Genomic DNA, 15,530 nt, shown 5'->3' with positions numbered 1-15,530 from the left:
TTTTCAAATCCAAAACTTGACAGGTATGGCAGAGGCACACAACTGTGGGGCAGTCATTCTAGTTTCTCTAATAACCTAAGATCCAAATGTTAAGGAGTTTTTAACTGGGAGTACAGAAATCTCTTCCTCTCCAAAACCAGTGACCTAGGTGTTTTAAACCAGTAAAAGCACTAATTAAAGCAAAAAATCTGCATTTTTCTGTTGCTGTTCATAGTGGAGGGGCTGCTAGCTACAGTGGCCCACATGAAAATGCAAAAACACGGATGTCCCTCTCTAGAGACAGTGTTTTGGTTGTCCATTCTGAGCTACTGAAAAAACATGGCGGTGCAACATGACCATCTCGGTGGATGAGGGCCTGCTCCTTATGTACAGTACAGGCCAAAAGTTTGGACACACCTTCTCATTCAATGCGTTTTCTTTATTTTCATGACTATTTACATTGTAGATTCTCACTGAAGACATCAAAACTATGAATGAACACATGTGGAGTTATGTACTTAACAAAAAAAGGTGAAATAACTGAAAACATGTTTTATATTCTAGTTTCTTCAAAATAGCCACCCTTTGCTCTCATTACTGCTTTGCACACTCTTGGCATTCTCTCCATGAGCTTCAAGAGGTAGTCACCTGAAATGGTTTCCACTTCACAGGTGTGCCTTATCAGGGTTAATTAGTGGAATTTCTTGCTTTATCAATGGGGTTGGGACCATCAGTTGTGTTGTGCAGAAGTCAGGTTAATACACAGCCGACAGCCCTATTGGACAACTGTTAAAATTCATATTATGGCAAGAACCAATCAGCTAACTAAAGAAAAACGACTGGCCATCATTACTTTAAGAAATGAAGGTCAGTCAGTCCGGAAAATTGCAAAAACTTTAAATGTGTCCCCAAGTGGAGTCGCAAAAACCATCAAGCGCTACAATGAAACTGGCACACATGAGGACCGACCCAGGAAAGGAAGACCAAGAGTCACCTCTGCTTCTGAGGATAAGTTCATCCGAGTCACCAGCCTCAGAAATCGCAAGTTAACAGCAGCTCAGATCAGAGACCAGATGAATGCCACACAGAGTTCTAGCAGCAGACCCATCTCTAGAACAACTGTTAAGAGGAGACTGCGCCAATCAGGCCTTCATGGTCAAATAGCTGCTAGGAAACCACTGCTAAGGAGAGGCAACAAGCAGAAGAGATTTGTTTGGGCCAAGAAACACAAGGAATGGACATTAGACCAGTGGAAATCTGTGCTTTGGTCTGATGAGTCCAAATTTGAGATCTTTGGTTCCAACCGCCGTGTCTTTGTGAGACGCAGAAAAGGTGAACGGATGGATTCCACATGCCTGGTTCCTACTGTGAAGCATGGAGGAGGAGGTGTGATGGTGTGGGGGTGTTTTGCTGGTGACACTGTTGGGGATTTATTCAAAATTGAAGGCACACTGAACCAGCATGGCTACCACAGCATCCTGCAGCGACATGCCATCCCATCCGGTTTGCGTTTAGTTGGACGATCATTTATTTTTCAAGAGGACAATGACCCCAAACACACCTCCAGGCTGTGTAAGGGCTATTTGACCAAGAAGGAGAGTGATGGAGTGCTGCGGCAGATGACCTGGCCTCCACAGTCACCGGACCTGAACCCAATCGAGATGGTTTGGGGTGAGCTGGACCGCAGAGTGAAGGCAAAGGGGCCAACAAGTGCTAAACACCTCTGGGAACTCCTTCAAGACTGTTGGAAAACCATTTCAGGTGACTACCTCTTGAAGCTCATGGAGAGAATGCCAAGAGTGTGCAAAGCAGTAATCAGAGCAAAGGGTGGCTATTTTGAAGAAACTAGAATATAAAACATGTTTTCAGTTATTTCACCTTTTTTTGTTAAGTACATAACTCCACATGTGTTCATTCATAGTTTTGATGCCTTCAGTGAGAATCTACAATGTAAACAGTCATGAAAATAAAGAAAACGCATTGAATGAGAAGGTGTGTCCAAACTTTTGGCCTGTACTGTATATATAAACGGCTCAGCCTAAGATAACAAAAATACATCAGTTTTTGTTTGTTTATTTTAAAGGTGCTTATACACTAAGAAAACATACTTATTATGTTATATACCATTTCTGCCAGTATATCCTACTAAATCCTACACACTGGACATTTAAATACGAAAAGAGCAAAAATAATAAAAGAGGTGAATCCCAGAAATCAGTGGATGCTAACAAAATAAGAACAAATTGTGAATATGAGCAAAAATAAGAGAAAATGTGTTGTCACGTTATTCAGGATGCTGATCATATTTCTATTCTTTTTCTCTAAATAAGGTGCTTTGCTGAATGAAGTTCAGCAGATTGAAGGGGCTGTGGCTCAGAGGTAGAGTGCGTCGTCCACCAATTGGAAGCAAGATACTGAACCCCAAATTGCTCCCGATGGCTGTTCCATTGGTGTGTGAGTGTGTTAAAAAAACTGAGTAACAGGTGGCTTTGAGTGGTCAGATGACTAGAAAGATGCCATACAAATGCAGGTCCATTTACCATTTACCAAAGCAATTGGTGGCTGGGAAGGGATTTGGAAGGCTGGGCACATTTGGATAATTGGGCATATTCTGATGTTCAGTCAGCAGGCTCCATCCGTGTGTTCACCATTCATGCGTTCTGCAGCAGATGTTGAGAACCAACAGTACAACAACCTCACAGCTGATAATAATAAAAGCTTGCCATACACTATTAAAATATAATAGTATCTCTGACCCTGTTTCCAATGAAGTAATATAAGTCTTCTTGCTAAAAGGGTGACATAAGCAATGCAATTTGCCTGTACCTTAGGAAGATGACTGTCTTCACACTGAATACCAAAAATTGCTGTAAGGGGATTTGGATCAATTACTGACAAATCCTCTATTTTTAACCAGTAATCTATTAACTTTTGGATTTCAAATGTGCTTGTTAACTGATAAAATTCAGCATGTTATTGTCTGAGAGTGACGATCCAGTCCACTTAGTCACTCCAGCTGAACCAGCTTAATTAATCACAGAGAGGAATTTTTTAACAACAGTCTGGACTGACCTGTGACCCCCACGTGAAACATGGAATGTAAGGGACACAATGTACAAACTACTACCAACCAACCTTTTTTTTTTTTTTTTTTTTACAATTTCTCTTAGCCGTGAGTTTATTGGCATGTGGTGTTGAACTTTGCCCACAACAGTGGAGCTTTTAGCCAGTGGCAGTGCTTTGTTTGTGAGTCCAGCCTGTTCTCATTGTGTGGGGAGAGGAATCAGGAGTGGCTTGTTAATATCAAAATCAAGTATCAAATATCAAATCAAGCTGTCAGCTGGTTCCACTACAGACACTCTGCTGGTCAGTGAAAGTGAGACAAGAGGAAAGGGGACACATTTTATTTATCTTTTCTTTCCTCACGCTTTTGCCTTGGCCATCTGTTGCTTTGGCCATTTGACGCTTTCTGATTGACTTCCATAAACTCCAGTGTTTCCCCCTTGGTTTACTGCTTGGGGGGGGGGGGGGGGGGGGGGGCAACGTGACGTAACGTAAAACTTAACTTAACTATATCAGGTAACAAACTACGTCAAGCTCGGGTCAGGTTCAGACTTAAAAATCAGAAAGCTTGTCGGGTTCGGGCCGGGCTCGGTTATAATTGTGTCAGACTCCGGTTGGGTTCAGTCAGGAAAATGTGCCCCCCCCCTTATATAATGGTAGGGGAAACACTGAACTCTGCATGTATTTATGTGTGTGTGTGTGTGTGTGTGTGTGTGTGTGATAGACAAACTGAGTGTGAGTGAGTGTGTTTAACAGGACTAGTGGTGCACAGTATGCCTGGTTGCTATTGTATTTATAATGAAATATTCTGCCTCAGTGGATTCAAGATGTTTACCCTGGACTCCTCTGTGTATGTGTGTGTGTGCACGCACTTGTGTTTGTGTGACCCAACAGTCATACAGTCTGTTGACAGTGTGTGTGTGGGTGTGTGGATATGTAACACAGCTCCACGCTTCCTCTCCCCTCAGATAAAGAGGAACTCTTTCAGAATGTACTGACGCAAGTAGCAGAGCAGTTTTCAAGGTAAGCAGCTGGCTCAGTGTGTTCTTACAGCAGCAAATCTTCACTGTTAACTTGTTTTACTGCACCAATTAGTGTGGAGCTATTACATGTGGATATTTTCTCAGTTTTGTATATTCATTAATGAAAATAATTACTTTAGCTTCCATTACTGTCTTTACACATCTTCCTCCTTTAATCAGGTTGCTAATTCTTGTGAGTTTTTTCATGTACTGTTAATTTTTGGCGTTGGGAGAAGACCTAACAAAAAAAACCTTGTTTTGTAACTTAGTGATGATGTATCTTTTATGCAAGTGAAGAGGCGGGAGCTCTGCCTCGAATTATGCAGCAGCAATCCTTCATTGTAAGAGTAACAAGGTTTTCATCCTGCAGCTACAACATATGAACATTACTGGGTGTTGTGATGCTGCTCTCTCTCTTAATCAGCTCATTTATATCTGCCTCTCAGCTTTGTCTTTGCACTTTTTACTAATCTTCCCCACTGACTCCAGATATTATTTCACTGCTCCTTCTCTTCAGTTCTCGTATCATGTTTTTTATTCACCCCAGTCACACATCATGTATATGGAGTTTTGTTGGGTGACACTGTTTCTTATAGTCTCAAATTCAGTGATACATACAGTAGGAGCAGACATGCACAGGAAAGGACACTGGTGCAAAGGAAACAATGCAGAATGAATAGGCAGATATGATATGAAGTTGTGTAATATGGTCTGATAATGATAAGGTCTGATAATTTCTCGGTAGTTACAGCAACAGTGGTGGCACTGTTAGAGTAATTACATAAACTAATGAGAATCAATTGTAGGGGTGTAGTAATTATTTCCTCGTACTCGTACTCGTCGTCCTCCGCTTATCCGGGGCAGCAGCCTCAGCAAAGAAGCCCAGACAGTCCTCTCCCCAGCCACTTCCGTCAGCTCTTCTGCGGGAACCCCGAGGCGTTCCCAGGCCAGCCAGCTGATGTAATCCCTCCAGCGTGTCCTGGGGCAGCCCCAAGGTCTCCTCCCGGTTGGACATGCCCGAAACACCTCCCAAGGGAGGCGTCCGGAAGGCATCCTTACCAGATGCCCGAACCACCTCAACTGGCTCCTCTCGATGTGGAGGAGCAGCGGCTCTACTCTGAGTCCCTCCCGGATGTCCGAGCTCCTCACCCTATCCCTAAGGCTGAGCCCAGCCACCCTGCGGAGGAAACTCATTTTGGCCGCTTGTACTCGCGATCTTGTTCTTTCGGTCACTACCCAGAGCTCGTGACCATAGGTGAGGGTTGGAACGTAGATCGACCGGTAAATCGAGAGCTTCGCTTTCTGGCTATGCTCCCTTTTCACCACAACGGACCGGTTAAACGCCTGCATCACTGCTGACGCCGTCCCAATCCACCTGTCAATCTCCCACTCCATCCTACCCTCAGTTGTGAACAAGATTCCGAGACCCACCCTTTTCCAGCTGAGGACCATGGCCTCAGACTTGGAGGTGCTGATTCTCATCCCAGCCACTTCACACTCAGCTGCGGTCAGCAAGAGCTGGAGGTCACTGTTCGATGGAGCTAGGAGGACCACATCATCCACAAAAAGCAGGGACGAGATCCTCCCGTCACTGAACCCGACACCCTCCACCACTCGGCTGCGCCTAGAAATTCTGTCCATGAAAGTTATGAACAGAACCGGTGACAAAGGGCAGCCCTGGCGGAGTCCAACCCTCACCGGGAACAGGTCTGACTTACTGCCGGCCACGCGAACCAGACTCGCGCTTCTTCGGTACAGGGACTGGATGGCCCTTAGCAAGGGGCCACCAACCCCATACTCCCGGAGCACCCCCCACAGGATGCCCCTGGGGACACGGTCATAAGCCTTCTCCAAATCCACAAAACTCTCTGTGGACTGGTTGGGCGAACTCCCATGTCCCCTCCAGCACCCTGGCGAGGGTAAAGAGCTGGTCCACGGTTCCGCGTCCGGGATTATTTGTAATTTCAATTTATTATTTTATTTGAATAACAATTCAAAAAATGAATTCAGTTTTGAGATGCAGATTATAAATCCTGGAAAATGATTTTCATATAATTTCATAAATAACCTAAAACAATGAGCTGATTATGGAAGCTGTTGATTTTATGCTGATAGACTATAATGAATTTATCTAAGAACCACTGCAGTTCTGTTGCATATTACGTTAAGTTTTGTTTTTGCAGATACACTTAATATACAAGTTTGAGCAGAAAAGTTAAGAGATTTTTTGTTGCTGTAGAAACAGAGTGTCAGATGCAGATTTCAACTATTTTTAAATCATTTCTTCATTTCATCATTGTCCAACATGTGGGATCTGTTCACAGGGTGTTCAAGATCAATGAGCTTAAGACTGAGGTTACCAACCGCCTTGCCATGTTGGAGAAGAGAGTAGAGCGTAAGTCTGTTCCCACCACCCCACCGACATATTTACACACCTCTGTCATCAACTGTAATACTCACAAAGAAACACCTTTGCCAGAAAAAGGAATACAGTATTAGTACAGGAATTTTTATGCCTCTGTGCCACAGGCATTGCTTTCAGGTTGTCCATTCGTCTGTACATCGCATTCTCGTAAACACAATATCTCAAGAACACCTTGAGTGAATTTCTTCAAATTTTGCACATACACTCACTTGGACTGAAGAATTAACTGACTCAACGACGAACTGAGCAGATTTTGGTGGTCGTAGGTCAGAGGTCAAGGTTAGTGTGACCTTGTCTGTCTTATACTTGTGAATGCGATATGTCAAGAATGCCTTGAGGGAATTTTGTCAGATTTGGCACATACACTGGTAGGGATGGGAATTGATAGGATTTTATTGATATCATGGCATTATCGATTCTGCTTATCGATCCGATTCTTTATCGATTCCTCCTGTGAATATTCTGTGTAGAAACCTTACAGGTTTTCGCTGTCAGCAACACAAATTTTTTTGAGTTTCTATTCTAAACAAGAGATAAGTGCTTGTGTAAGTAAACAAATATGAAATTGGTCCACCGCTATCATCTAAAATGGAACAAATGAATGAATATTTGTACAGCATTTGTTTTCACCTACATCAAATAATGTTACACAATGACAAATGCTTCAGCATGTTCGTGGTAGGGCTGCACGATATTGGGAAAAATTGACTGCGATTTTTTTTTGCCCCCAGCGATATATATATTGTGATTTAAATTTTTTTAAGGATGCATTATTTTCCACCAGATGACTTCAGTAGCTCTACTTGGTGAGAATTAATCATTCTGGAATTATTAGGCTGATATTGCTTTGAATTTAACAGCATAAAATGCGCTGAAAATAGGCACTGTATAGAAAGTCTATGGAGTGGAGCCTGTGTTGCGTTCAGGCATTGTCACATAAATAACAAAAGGATGTGAAGTATTCATGTTTTCACAGACGTAGATGTAAACTGTAAGGGAAACTTGACTGGTGTGTGTAGGCATACAACCATGGGGTGGTAATTCTAGTTGTAAACTGACAACCATTTCTCTTGGTAAAAACAAAGCTTTTATTTACTTTTGATTCACAGATAAGAAACAATAAATTGTAAAAACAATAAACCCTCTATACAACGGCATTTGTGTGTGATTTATCCTGGCTTCATATAAGTTAAGGAAAAGTCTGTGAGACACTAGGCTAATTTATGCAATCAGAAATGTCACTGGCTTATGCTAATAACAGTACATTTTTTAGTGTTGGCGCTATCTTGAAAGGATGCACCGCTTTGGAGGGTCAAGCAACTGTATTTGGAGAATCAGTCACTAATTACGATACCACTTGTGGTATTGCAGCAAAAAGATCCCCTGCTCCCCTAAAAGCATTTTTCCCACACCACTGACAGGACACCTCAACCTGCACACAGGGTCACTGATGACTCTTTCTATTCTTAACTTTTGATCTATGAAGGTTTTGTATTTGTGAACATTCCTGGAATCAAGAAAAATGATTTAAAAATCTGTAATGTAAAGTCTATTACCTGAGTGGGAACTGATGTGCAGGACCAGTGAGAGAAACACTACTGCACATATTCAGTGGGCAGTATATTGCTGAGGTAATCCCAGAACTAAGAACCTTTATTGGGCATATGTGCCAGGCAGGTCAACTTGATGGGATACACCATCTTCTACCTTTTTACAGCACTGATGCACGTCAGCTGTTCTGAAAAGCATTTTATCACTTCATTGAATGACATTGCTGTTATGTGTGAACCTAGAAGTCTACGGCCATGCTAGCAGCTATCTTACCATTGTATGGAGATGGATTTGTCAATCAATCAATCAATCAATTTTATTTATAAAGCCCAATATCACAAATCACAGAGCTTTACAGCATATGACATCCCTCTGTCCTTAGGATCCTCACAGCGGATAAGGAAAAACTCCCCCAAAAAAATCCTTTAACAGGGGAAAAAAACAGTAGAAACCTCAGGAAGAGCAACTGAGGAGGGATCCCTCTTCCAGGACAGACAGACGTGCAATAGATGTCGTACAGAAAAGATCAACATGATAAATTAACAGTAATCCGTATGTCACAATGAGACAGAAAGAGAGACAGAGAGAGAGACAGAGACAGAGAGAGATGCAGGACAGACGGGAATGAAAGTAGCTTACAACAACATTAATGAAAGTAATAATATTATAATTATAATTCTAGCTGTTGTGGTACAATATGTTAAAAGTATATATTAATATCTGATAGTATACATATGTGACAATAATCATATGTGTATAATAACAGTAGAAGTATGACTAATGACTAATGATGGCAGCAGCAGCAGGAGGCATCTGGCAGGACCATGGCAGCAGCACAACCACACACGTCACACCATCCAGGCACCGCTGCAATACGAGTTAACCTGAGAGACAGTGGAGCACAAAGGCTCCGGAGAAGAAGCCGAGTTAGTGACATCCAGAATGGCCGAGTTAGCAAGATGCAGTAACAGGACACGAGAGAGAGAGAGAAGGAGAGAAGGAGAGAAGGAGAGAAGGTGCCTGGTGTATTATAGGGGGTCCCCCGGCAGACTAGGCGTAAGTCAGCCTAACTAGGGGCTGGTACAGGGCAAGCCTGAGCTGGCCCTAACTATAAGCTTTATCAAAGAGAAAAGTCTTAAGTCTAGTCTTAAATGTGGAGACGGTGTCTGCCTCCCGGACCACAACAGGAAGATGATTCCACAGGAGAGGAGCCTGATAGCTGAAGGCTCTGGCTCCTGATCTACTTTTGGAGACTTTAGGGACCACGAGTAACCCTGCATTCTCAGAGCGCAGTGTTCTGGTGGGATAATATGGCACTATGAGCTCTCTAAGATATGACGGAGCCTGACCATTTAGAGCTTTATAAGTTAACAGTAGGATTTTAAATTCAATTCTGGATTTTAAAGGGAGCCAGTGCAGAGAAGCTAAAACAGGAGAAATATGTTCTCGTTTCTTAGTTCCTGTTAGTATACGTGCCGCTGCATTCGGAATTAGCTGGAGAGTTTTTAAGGACTTACTAGAGCTACCTGATAATAGAGAGTTACAGTAATCCAGCCTTGAGGTAACAAAACCATGGACCAATTTTTCTGCATCTTTTTGGGTCAGAATAGGTGTGCTGCCCCTTCTGGCATGCACACCTTCACCTAAAGGGGGCAGTAGTGTGACAACAGTTGAGTTGATTGATGATGTCTAGCAGCAGACAGAAGCAGACAGGCAGCAGCTAAACTCCTGCAGTTTCTATTGTTTCACAAGAGCTGAGAGAATATATGTCTGTAAATATTGTTGTACGTGTATGTATTACTGCCATGTTTGAGTTGAAATAAGCCGATTGACAGACTTATTTATAACAGACTAGATTTATAATTATAGCGGAAGCGATGCTAATTCCGTTAGCCCGTCTACGGAGTTTTACATTGTATGTTAGCATTAAGCTAGCGGACTTTATATTAAGCTAATGATTATGGCAGTAATGCTGTGTTAAAAGTACTTTGAAGGCTGTTTTAGAATATGTGGTTTAGTTAGTCATTTGTGTGCTTAAACATACTGTATGATTAATCATTTTTTGTTCTATGTTTGTTAGTTTTACAGTAAGCTTCATCTGGGAGTGACAAATTAACAGCTTGAACGAAGAACATTTGCCTCTCATTTGGGGAATTGTTAACTATCTGCCAGCCAAACACTACACGTTCAGGGAGGGCAGAATAATAGGCCTAATTTTCGCAATATTACGCAGATGAAGAAATGCAGTCCGTGAGGTTTGTTTTAAATGAGAATTAAAAGACAAATCTTGATCAAATATTACTCCGAGGTTTCTTACGGTAGCGCTAGAGGCCAGAGCAATGCCATCTAGAGAAACTATGTCATCAGATAAAGAGTCTCTGAGTTGTTTGGGGCCAAGAACAATAACGAATAACAAAATAGTTTTGTCTGAATTTAACATCAGGAAAGTGGTGCTCATCCAGGTTTTTATGTCTTTAAGGCAATTATGAAGTTTAGTTAATTGATTACTTTCTTCTGGCTTCATCAATAAATACAACTGTGTATCATCCGCATAACAATGGAAATTTACAGAGTGATTTCTAATGATGTTACCTAAAGGAAGCATGTATAGAGTAAATAGGATTGGTCCGAGCACAGATCCTTGCGGAACTCCAAAACAAATTGTCTCAATATTATTTGTAAGAGAAGATTTAAAATCTGTGTGTTAATGTGTAATCTGTAAATATAAAACAACCTTCACAAATGCAAACAGATAAAACAGACCTGCAAATACACAAACAATTTCCCAGAAAAAAAAAAAAATAAATAAAGATTCAGTGTGCATAAAATACTTGAAACTTAAATTGAGATTTACAAATAAAAACCAGATTCACAAATGTCGTTTCAAATACTGTAAATGTTAGGAAAATATTCACAAATGCCTTTCATTTATTTGTATTCAGATATTTTTGTATTTGTGGAATTGTTTGTGTGTTTGGAGATCCCTTTTGTAAAAAAGAATATTTGCAAAATAGGTTTTTGAGTTTACAAAGTTTTTGCAAGGTTCTTATTATGAGATACTATTTGCTCACATTTCTTCAAAGCTTGCTGAAAATTCTCTGTGCTTCAATCAGTTTCAGAGATAGTGGAAGTTTATTCCACTCAATTGCAGCCGTATACAAAAAGGTAATTTGGCATAAACCAAAGTCAAGGGATCACAAAAGTTGTTAGGAGGTCATTAATGCTGCCATCATTAGTCATTAGTCATACTTCTACTGTTATTATACACATATGACTATTGTCACACATGTATACTGCCAGATATTAATACATACTTTCAACATATTGTACCACAGTAGCCAGAACTATAAGTATAATATTATTACTTTCATTAATGTTGTTGTAAGCTACTGTCATTACCTGCATCTCTCTCTCTCTCTCTCTCTCTCTCTCTCTCTCTCTCTCTCTGTCTCATTGTGTCATACGGATTACTGTTAATTTATTATGTTGATCTGTTCTGTACGACATCTATTGCACGTCTGTCCGTCCTGGAAGAGGGATCCCTCCTCAGTTGCTCTTCCTGAGGTTTCTACCGTTTTTTTTCCCCGTTAAAGGGGTTTTTTTGGGGAGTTTTTCCTTATCCACTGTGAGGGTCATAAGGACAGAGGGATGTTGTATGCTGTAAAGCCCTGTGAGGCAAATTGAGATTTGTGATATTGGGCTTTATAAATAAAATTGATTGATTGATTGATTGATTGACAAGACCCAATGGCAATCTGTCCAAAGTGGTTGACATATTTCAGCCTGATCTGGCCAACACTGTAGTTAATTGATCCAAGCTGCTAGTGTGGCTACAAACAGGCAAATGATTGAAGAAGAAGAGAGAAGGGAGAAAGGAAAGATAAAGAGATCATATTGTAGGCCTGTTAACTTCTGTCTGAGTAGATTCAGAAGACTGCTGTGTCAATTCATTATCTACAGACCTTCAAGATTCCAAAAATATAGGTTTCATTTAGAAATCCACCGTGACCATGGGGACCCCCCCCTTCCTACTAGACTACAGCATTTCATTTGTGTTCATTTCTGCATTTTGATTTCATTGTGTTCACTTGATTCAGCTTTGAATGAGCTCTTCATAACTACAGAGAAAGGGGTATTATTAAGCAGTGTACAGTAGTGCTTACTCTGATTAGTGGAGGCTACATTAGAGATACCGTAATTGCATGCCTCCAGTGCATGTTGTCTGAACTTCTGTTCCTCCACAGTTTATGAGGCTATGATAAGATAAGGTGGAGCTGCACAGGTAATGTGGTCTGCTAACCCACCTCCATACTGTTATTAGCGTCTACTGAACATTGATCACATTTTAACCCATTTAGAGTGGAAAGGAATGTGTCGTCTTCACACTTACACAACATCTACGTTTGGGTCATGCTCTGGTGCCCTTTCGTCCTCAGCTGACCATTATCAGTTTTATTAACTGTGAGGAGGAAGTTTGTTCTCTCTATGCTGCTGCAGTATACATAGTTTTTACCTGCGTGCCTGATGGGATCTTCACACTCAGTGATTTGTCAGTTCTCTTAAGATAAAAGCCAGCAATAAAATATGATCAATAAAGGTGTTGTGATTGCCAAGCCCGCTGCCCAGTCTTGCCATTGTGTTTTTTATAATATAGGTCTCAGTGTTCTCAGCAGGCCAACTGCCATAGTAATTACCCAAAGGAACATTTTATCAGTGATCGTTTTGCAATTATTACATCCTTCTTTGTAAGGCTGTGATTAAAGATAGAGGTCAAATTGAATATGTTAGTTGTACATCAAGCCAGTGTTTTTACAATCAACACAGAAATCAGCAGCCAGTCTCAGATATATGTAAGTGATCCATGTTTGCACTGCAGAGCTGCTCCACCACTGCTCAACTGGAAACCTGCCAAATTGTTTCATGTCCACCTTTAGCGCTAAATTATCATTCCTCTGATGCTTTTGCTCTTTTGTGCCACTGGGCAGAATAACTTTGTAGACATATTTTTTTTATCTAAGTTCACATTTTAGCATACATAAAATGCGGCACATTGCATTGTGGGATTGATGGCAGAAAGTAGTGCACATACCATGGACACTACTATTTTTGTTCCATTGTGGATTTTTTGAGGGTATTACATGGTCAAGGAAATAATAAAAGAAGGAAAGGACATGACATTAGTGATGTTCAAATTTTGCATTGGAGCCAGAGTTTGGTAGCCTGGTCAGACCACCCTGATGACGTGAGCGCAACATTCTGTTTCCCTCTCTGTATAAGTCTGGACTCACTTTAAGTGGGCAGGTCTGCAGTTTTTGGCACCTTGTGATGGCTTCATTTTTCAGCCTGGAGGTTGCCACTTGACTAGAATACAGAAAACACAAGCAACTACAAAAACACACAGCAACAGTAACTGAGTAACACACAATGGAAGTTTTTAGCGGACTAAAAACTCATGACCACAGCCAGATGAGTGATTTGCTGAAGTTGACCACTTATCAACAATAAACTAATAATGCTTGTTTAACTTAGCACTTAACATTCTACTGCCTTGGCCCTTGGCCTTCTTAAATCAGTTTAAAGCAGTTCAAGCAGGGCTCTGAGACTTAGTAACAATGCTAACATGCTAATGATAAGCGGGTTTTCCCTGTTTACTACTAACATCTGCTTATTAGCATAAAGGAAAGCTGAGACTGACAGGACTGTCATAAGTTTTGCTGGTATTTAGGCATAAACTAAAGTGGTGATTGAATTGAATTGTTGACCTGTGATAGTTTCAGTTGAAAAGTCAAACTTCATACAATTCAGCCTGAGGGGAACATGAATGTCTGAACCACATTTCATGGCAATCCATCCAATAATTGTTAAGCTATTATTAGCAGCTGCTAGAATATCTTGTAAAAACAGAAACGTATGTTGTTTCTGGGCTGCTGTATTTGCTTGTATTTTATGTGTTTGCAGTGTGTTATGTTGAGTATGTGTTGTCAAATTGGTGGATATTTATTTCTACATCTTTTAAAGAATGCAACATTTGTCTGTAGGGGAAAAAGGACTAAATTGTCAGTCATCACACAGTCTAAACCTTAACTACAGCACACTAGAACATTAAAAAATAGCAAATATATTATTATATTAGAAGATGTATTTCCAGCTAATTAAATTCAAACCAAATTCTTCTTCCAGGGGTTCAAATTCTCACTTTTGATTTAAATTAGGATCTTCTAAAGTTCGGACTTGCGAACAGCCCTGCAGGACAGACTTCCAGCCAACAGCATAAACTGTATTTCATGAACTTGTGGACAAATGATGTCCAGTCTTGAAAATGATTTCTGTCAGTATCCCCCCTTCCTGACTGGTTGTACTGTAGTAGTAGTTGCAGATCTGACGCATAGCCACTTCACACAAGCATGACAATTGCCTGGATACCTGGTTGCTATGGCAAATGTGTGGCGCCCACACAGATCTCCAGCCTCTCATGACTTTGGTCGCCATGGCCACCTATTCTAATGGGAGCTGGAGTGTAGTCGGTGGCGACCTTTCCTGTTTCAGCAAGAAGAAGTGGATTAATGAAGGAGGCAGAGAGAGGAGTCAGATAAAGATATGTGAGAGTCCAAAGAGTTGTGATAGTAGCTGCAGTCTACTGAGGTGATTGGCACACATACAATCAGATGACAGACAGCTGTTTATATTCATGCCGGTGGACGTCAGGCTGCTGCAGGTGCAGTGAGTGGGCTTTGCTGATTACACAGCATACAACTGCAGGCTCTGTTTCCGTCACTCAGTATCCACCTCCATCACCAACTTGGCCTCTCTCCAGTTCTCAGATGTTCCCCAACCTCCTCCTGCTTTCTTTCAGTCTCTCAGCTTATTTTAATGGGGCACTCAGTATGGTTTCATACATACATGCATCATACATCTGCTTGGGAACTGATAGGCCACTGGGCATCCAGCCTGCCAAACTAGTGCTCCAGTAGGAGAGCAATAATAATCATTAGTATGTAATGTAATCATTAGTTTCATCACGATACAATATTATACCAGTTCTTTGCACAATTACATGATATTTGCTGATATCACAAAGTCTGCCATGATACAATTTTGATTTGATGAGATTCAGGGGTCTGTGATTGATATGCAATGATATCATGTAACCATTTAACACAGTCTGTACCAGCAGAGGCTCCCATCCCTTTCTTTTTGCTTTTGGTCATAATAGAAAAAATCAACACAGAAATAATGTAAATAATTTGTTTAATAATTAAATTAATTAATTAAAATTAGTCAAAATAAAATTAGTTTTCTTTAAATTGGCTCCACTAACATACATAAAACAGCACTTGGAGTAAGTTAACCTTTCTGTCAAAAATGTTTTCATTTTAACCCAAACCATCATCTTTTTCCTAAAACTACAATCAGTAGTAATAAGAATTACAATCAGTGCAGAAGGAGCTGAAGCAAAAACTCAATGTGGCTAAAAATAGATAGAAGGAATC

General features: G+C 40.8%; 1 protein-coding gene across 2 annotated transcripts in view; it reads left to right on the top strand.

The window, feature by feature from the left end:
• The first annotated feature begins 4,010 nt into the window (after window positions 1-4,010).
• Window positions 4,011-15,530, top strand: part of pde9aa (phosphodiesterase 9aa) — a 118,784-nt gene continuing 107,264 nt past the window's right edge. For both annotated transcript variants that reach the window (XM_033616978.2, XM_033618093.2), the window contains exons 1-2: window positions 4,011-4,065; window positions 6,389-6,459. Coding sequence is in view for 1 of the 2 variants with exons in the window: in XM_033618093.2 (XP_033473984.2) it covers window positions 6,438-6,459 (22 nt within the window). In the remaining variant the exon portion in view is untranslated. The remainder of the gene's footprint in view (window positions 4,066-6,388; window positions 6,460-15,530) is intronic.

Source organism: Epinephelus lanceolatus, chromosome 14, assembly GCF_041903045.1.
Source record: "Epinephelus lanceolatus isolate andai-2023 chromosome 14, ASM4190304v1, whole genome shotgun sequence".
NCBI classification, from domain to species: Eukaryota; Metazoa; Chordata; class Actinopteri; order Perciformes; family Serranidae; genus Epinephelus; species Epinephelus lanceolatus.
Note: the sequence above shows the minus strand (reverse complement) of the source record. Positions and strands in the feature narration are given on the sequence as shown.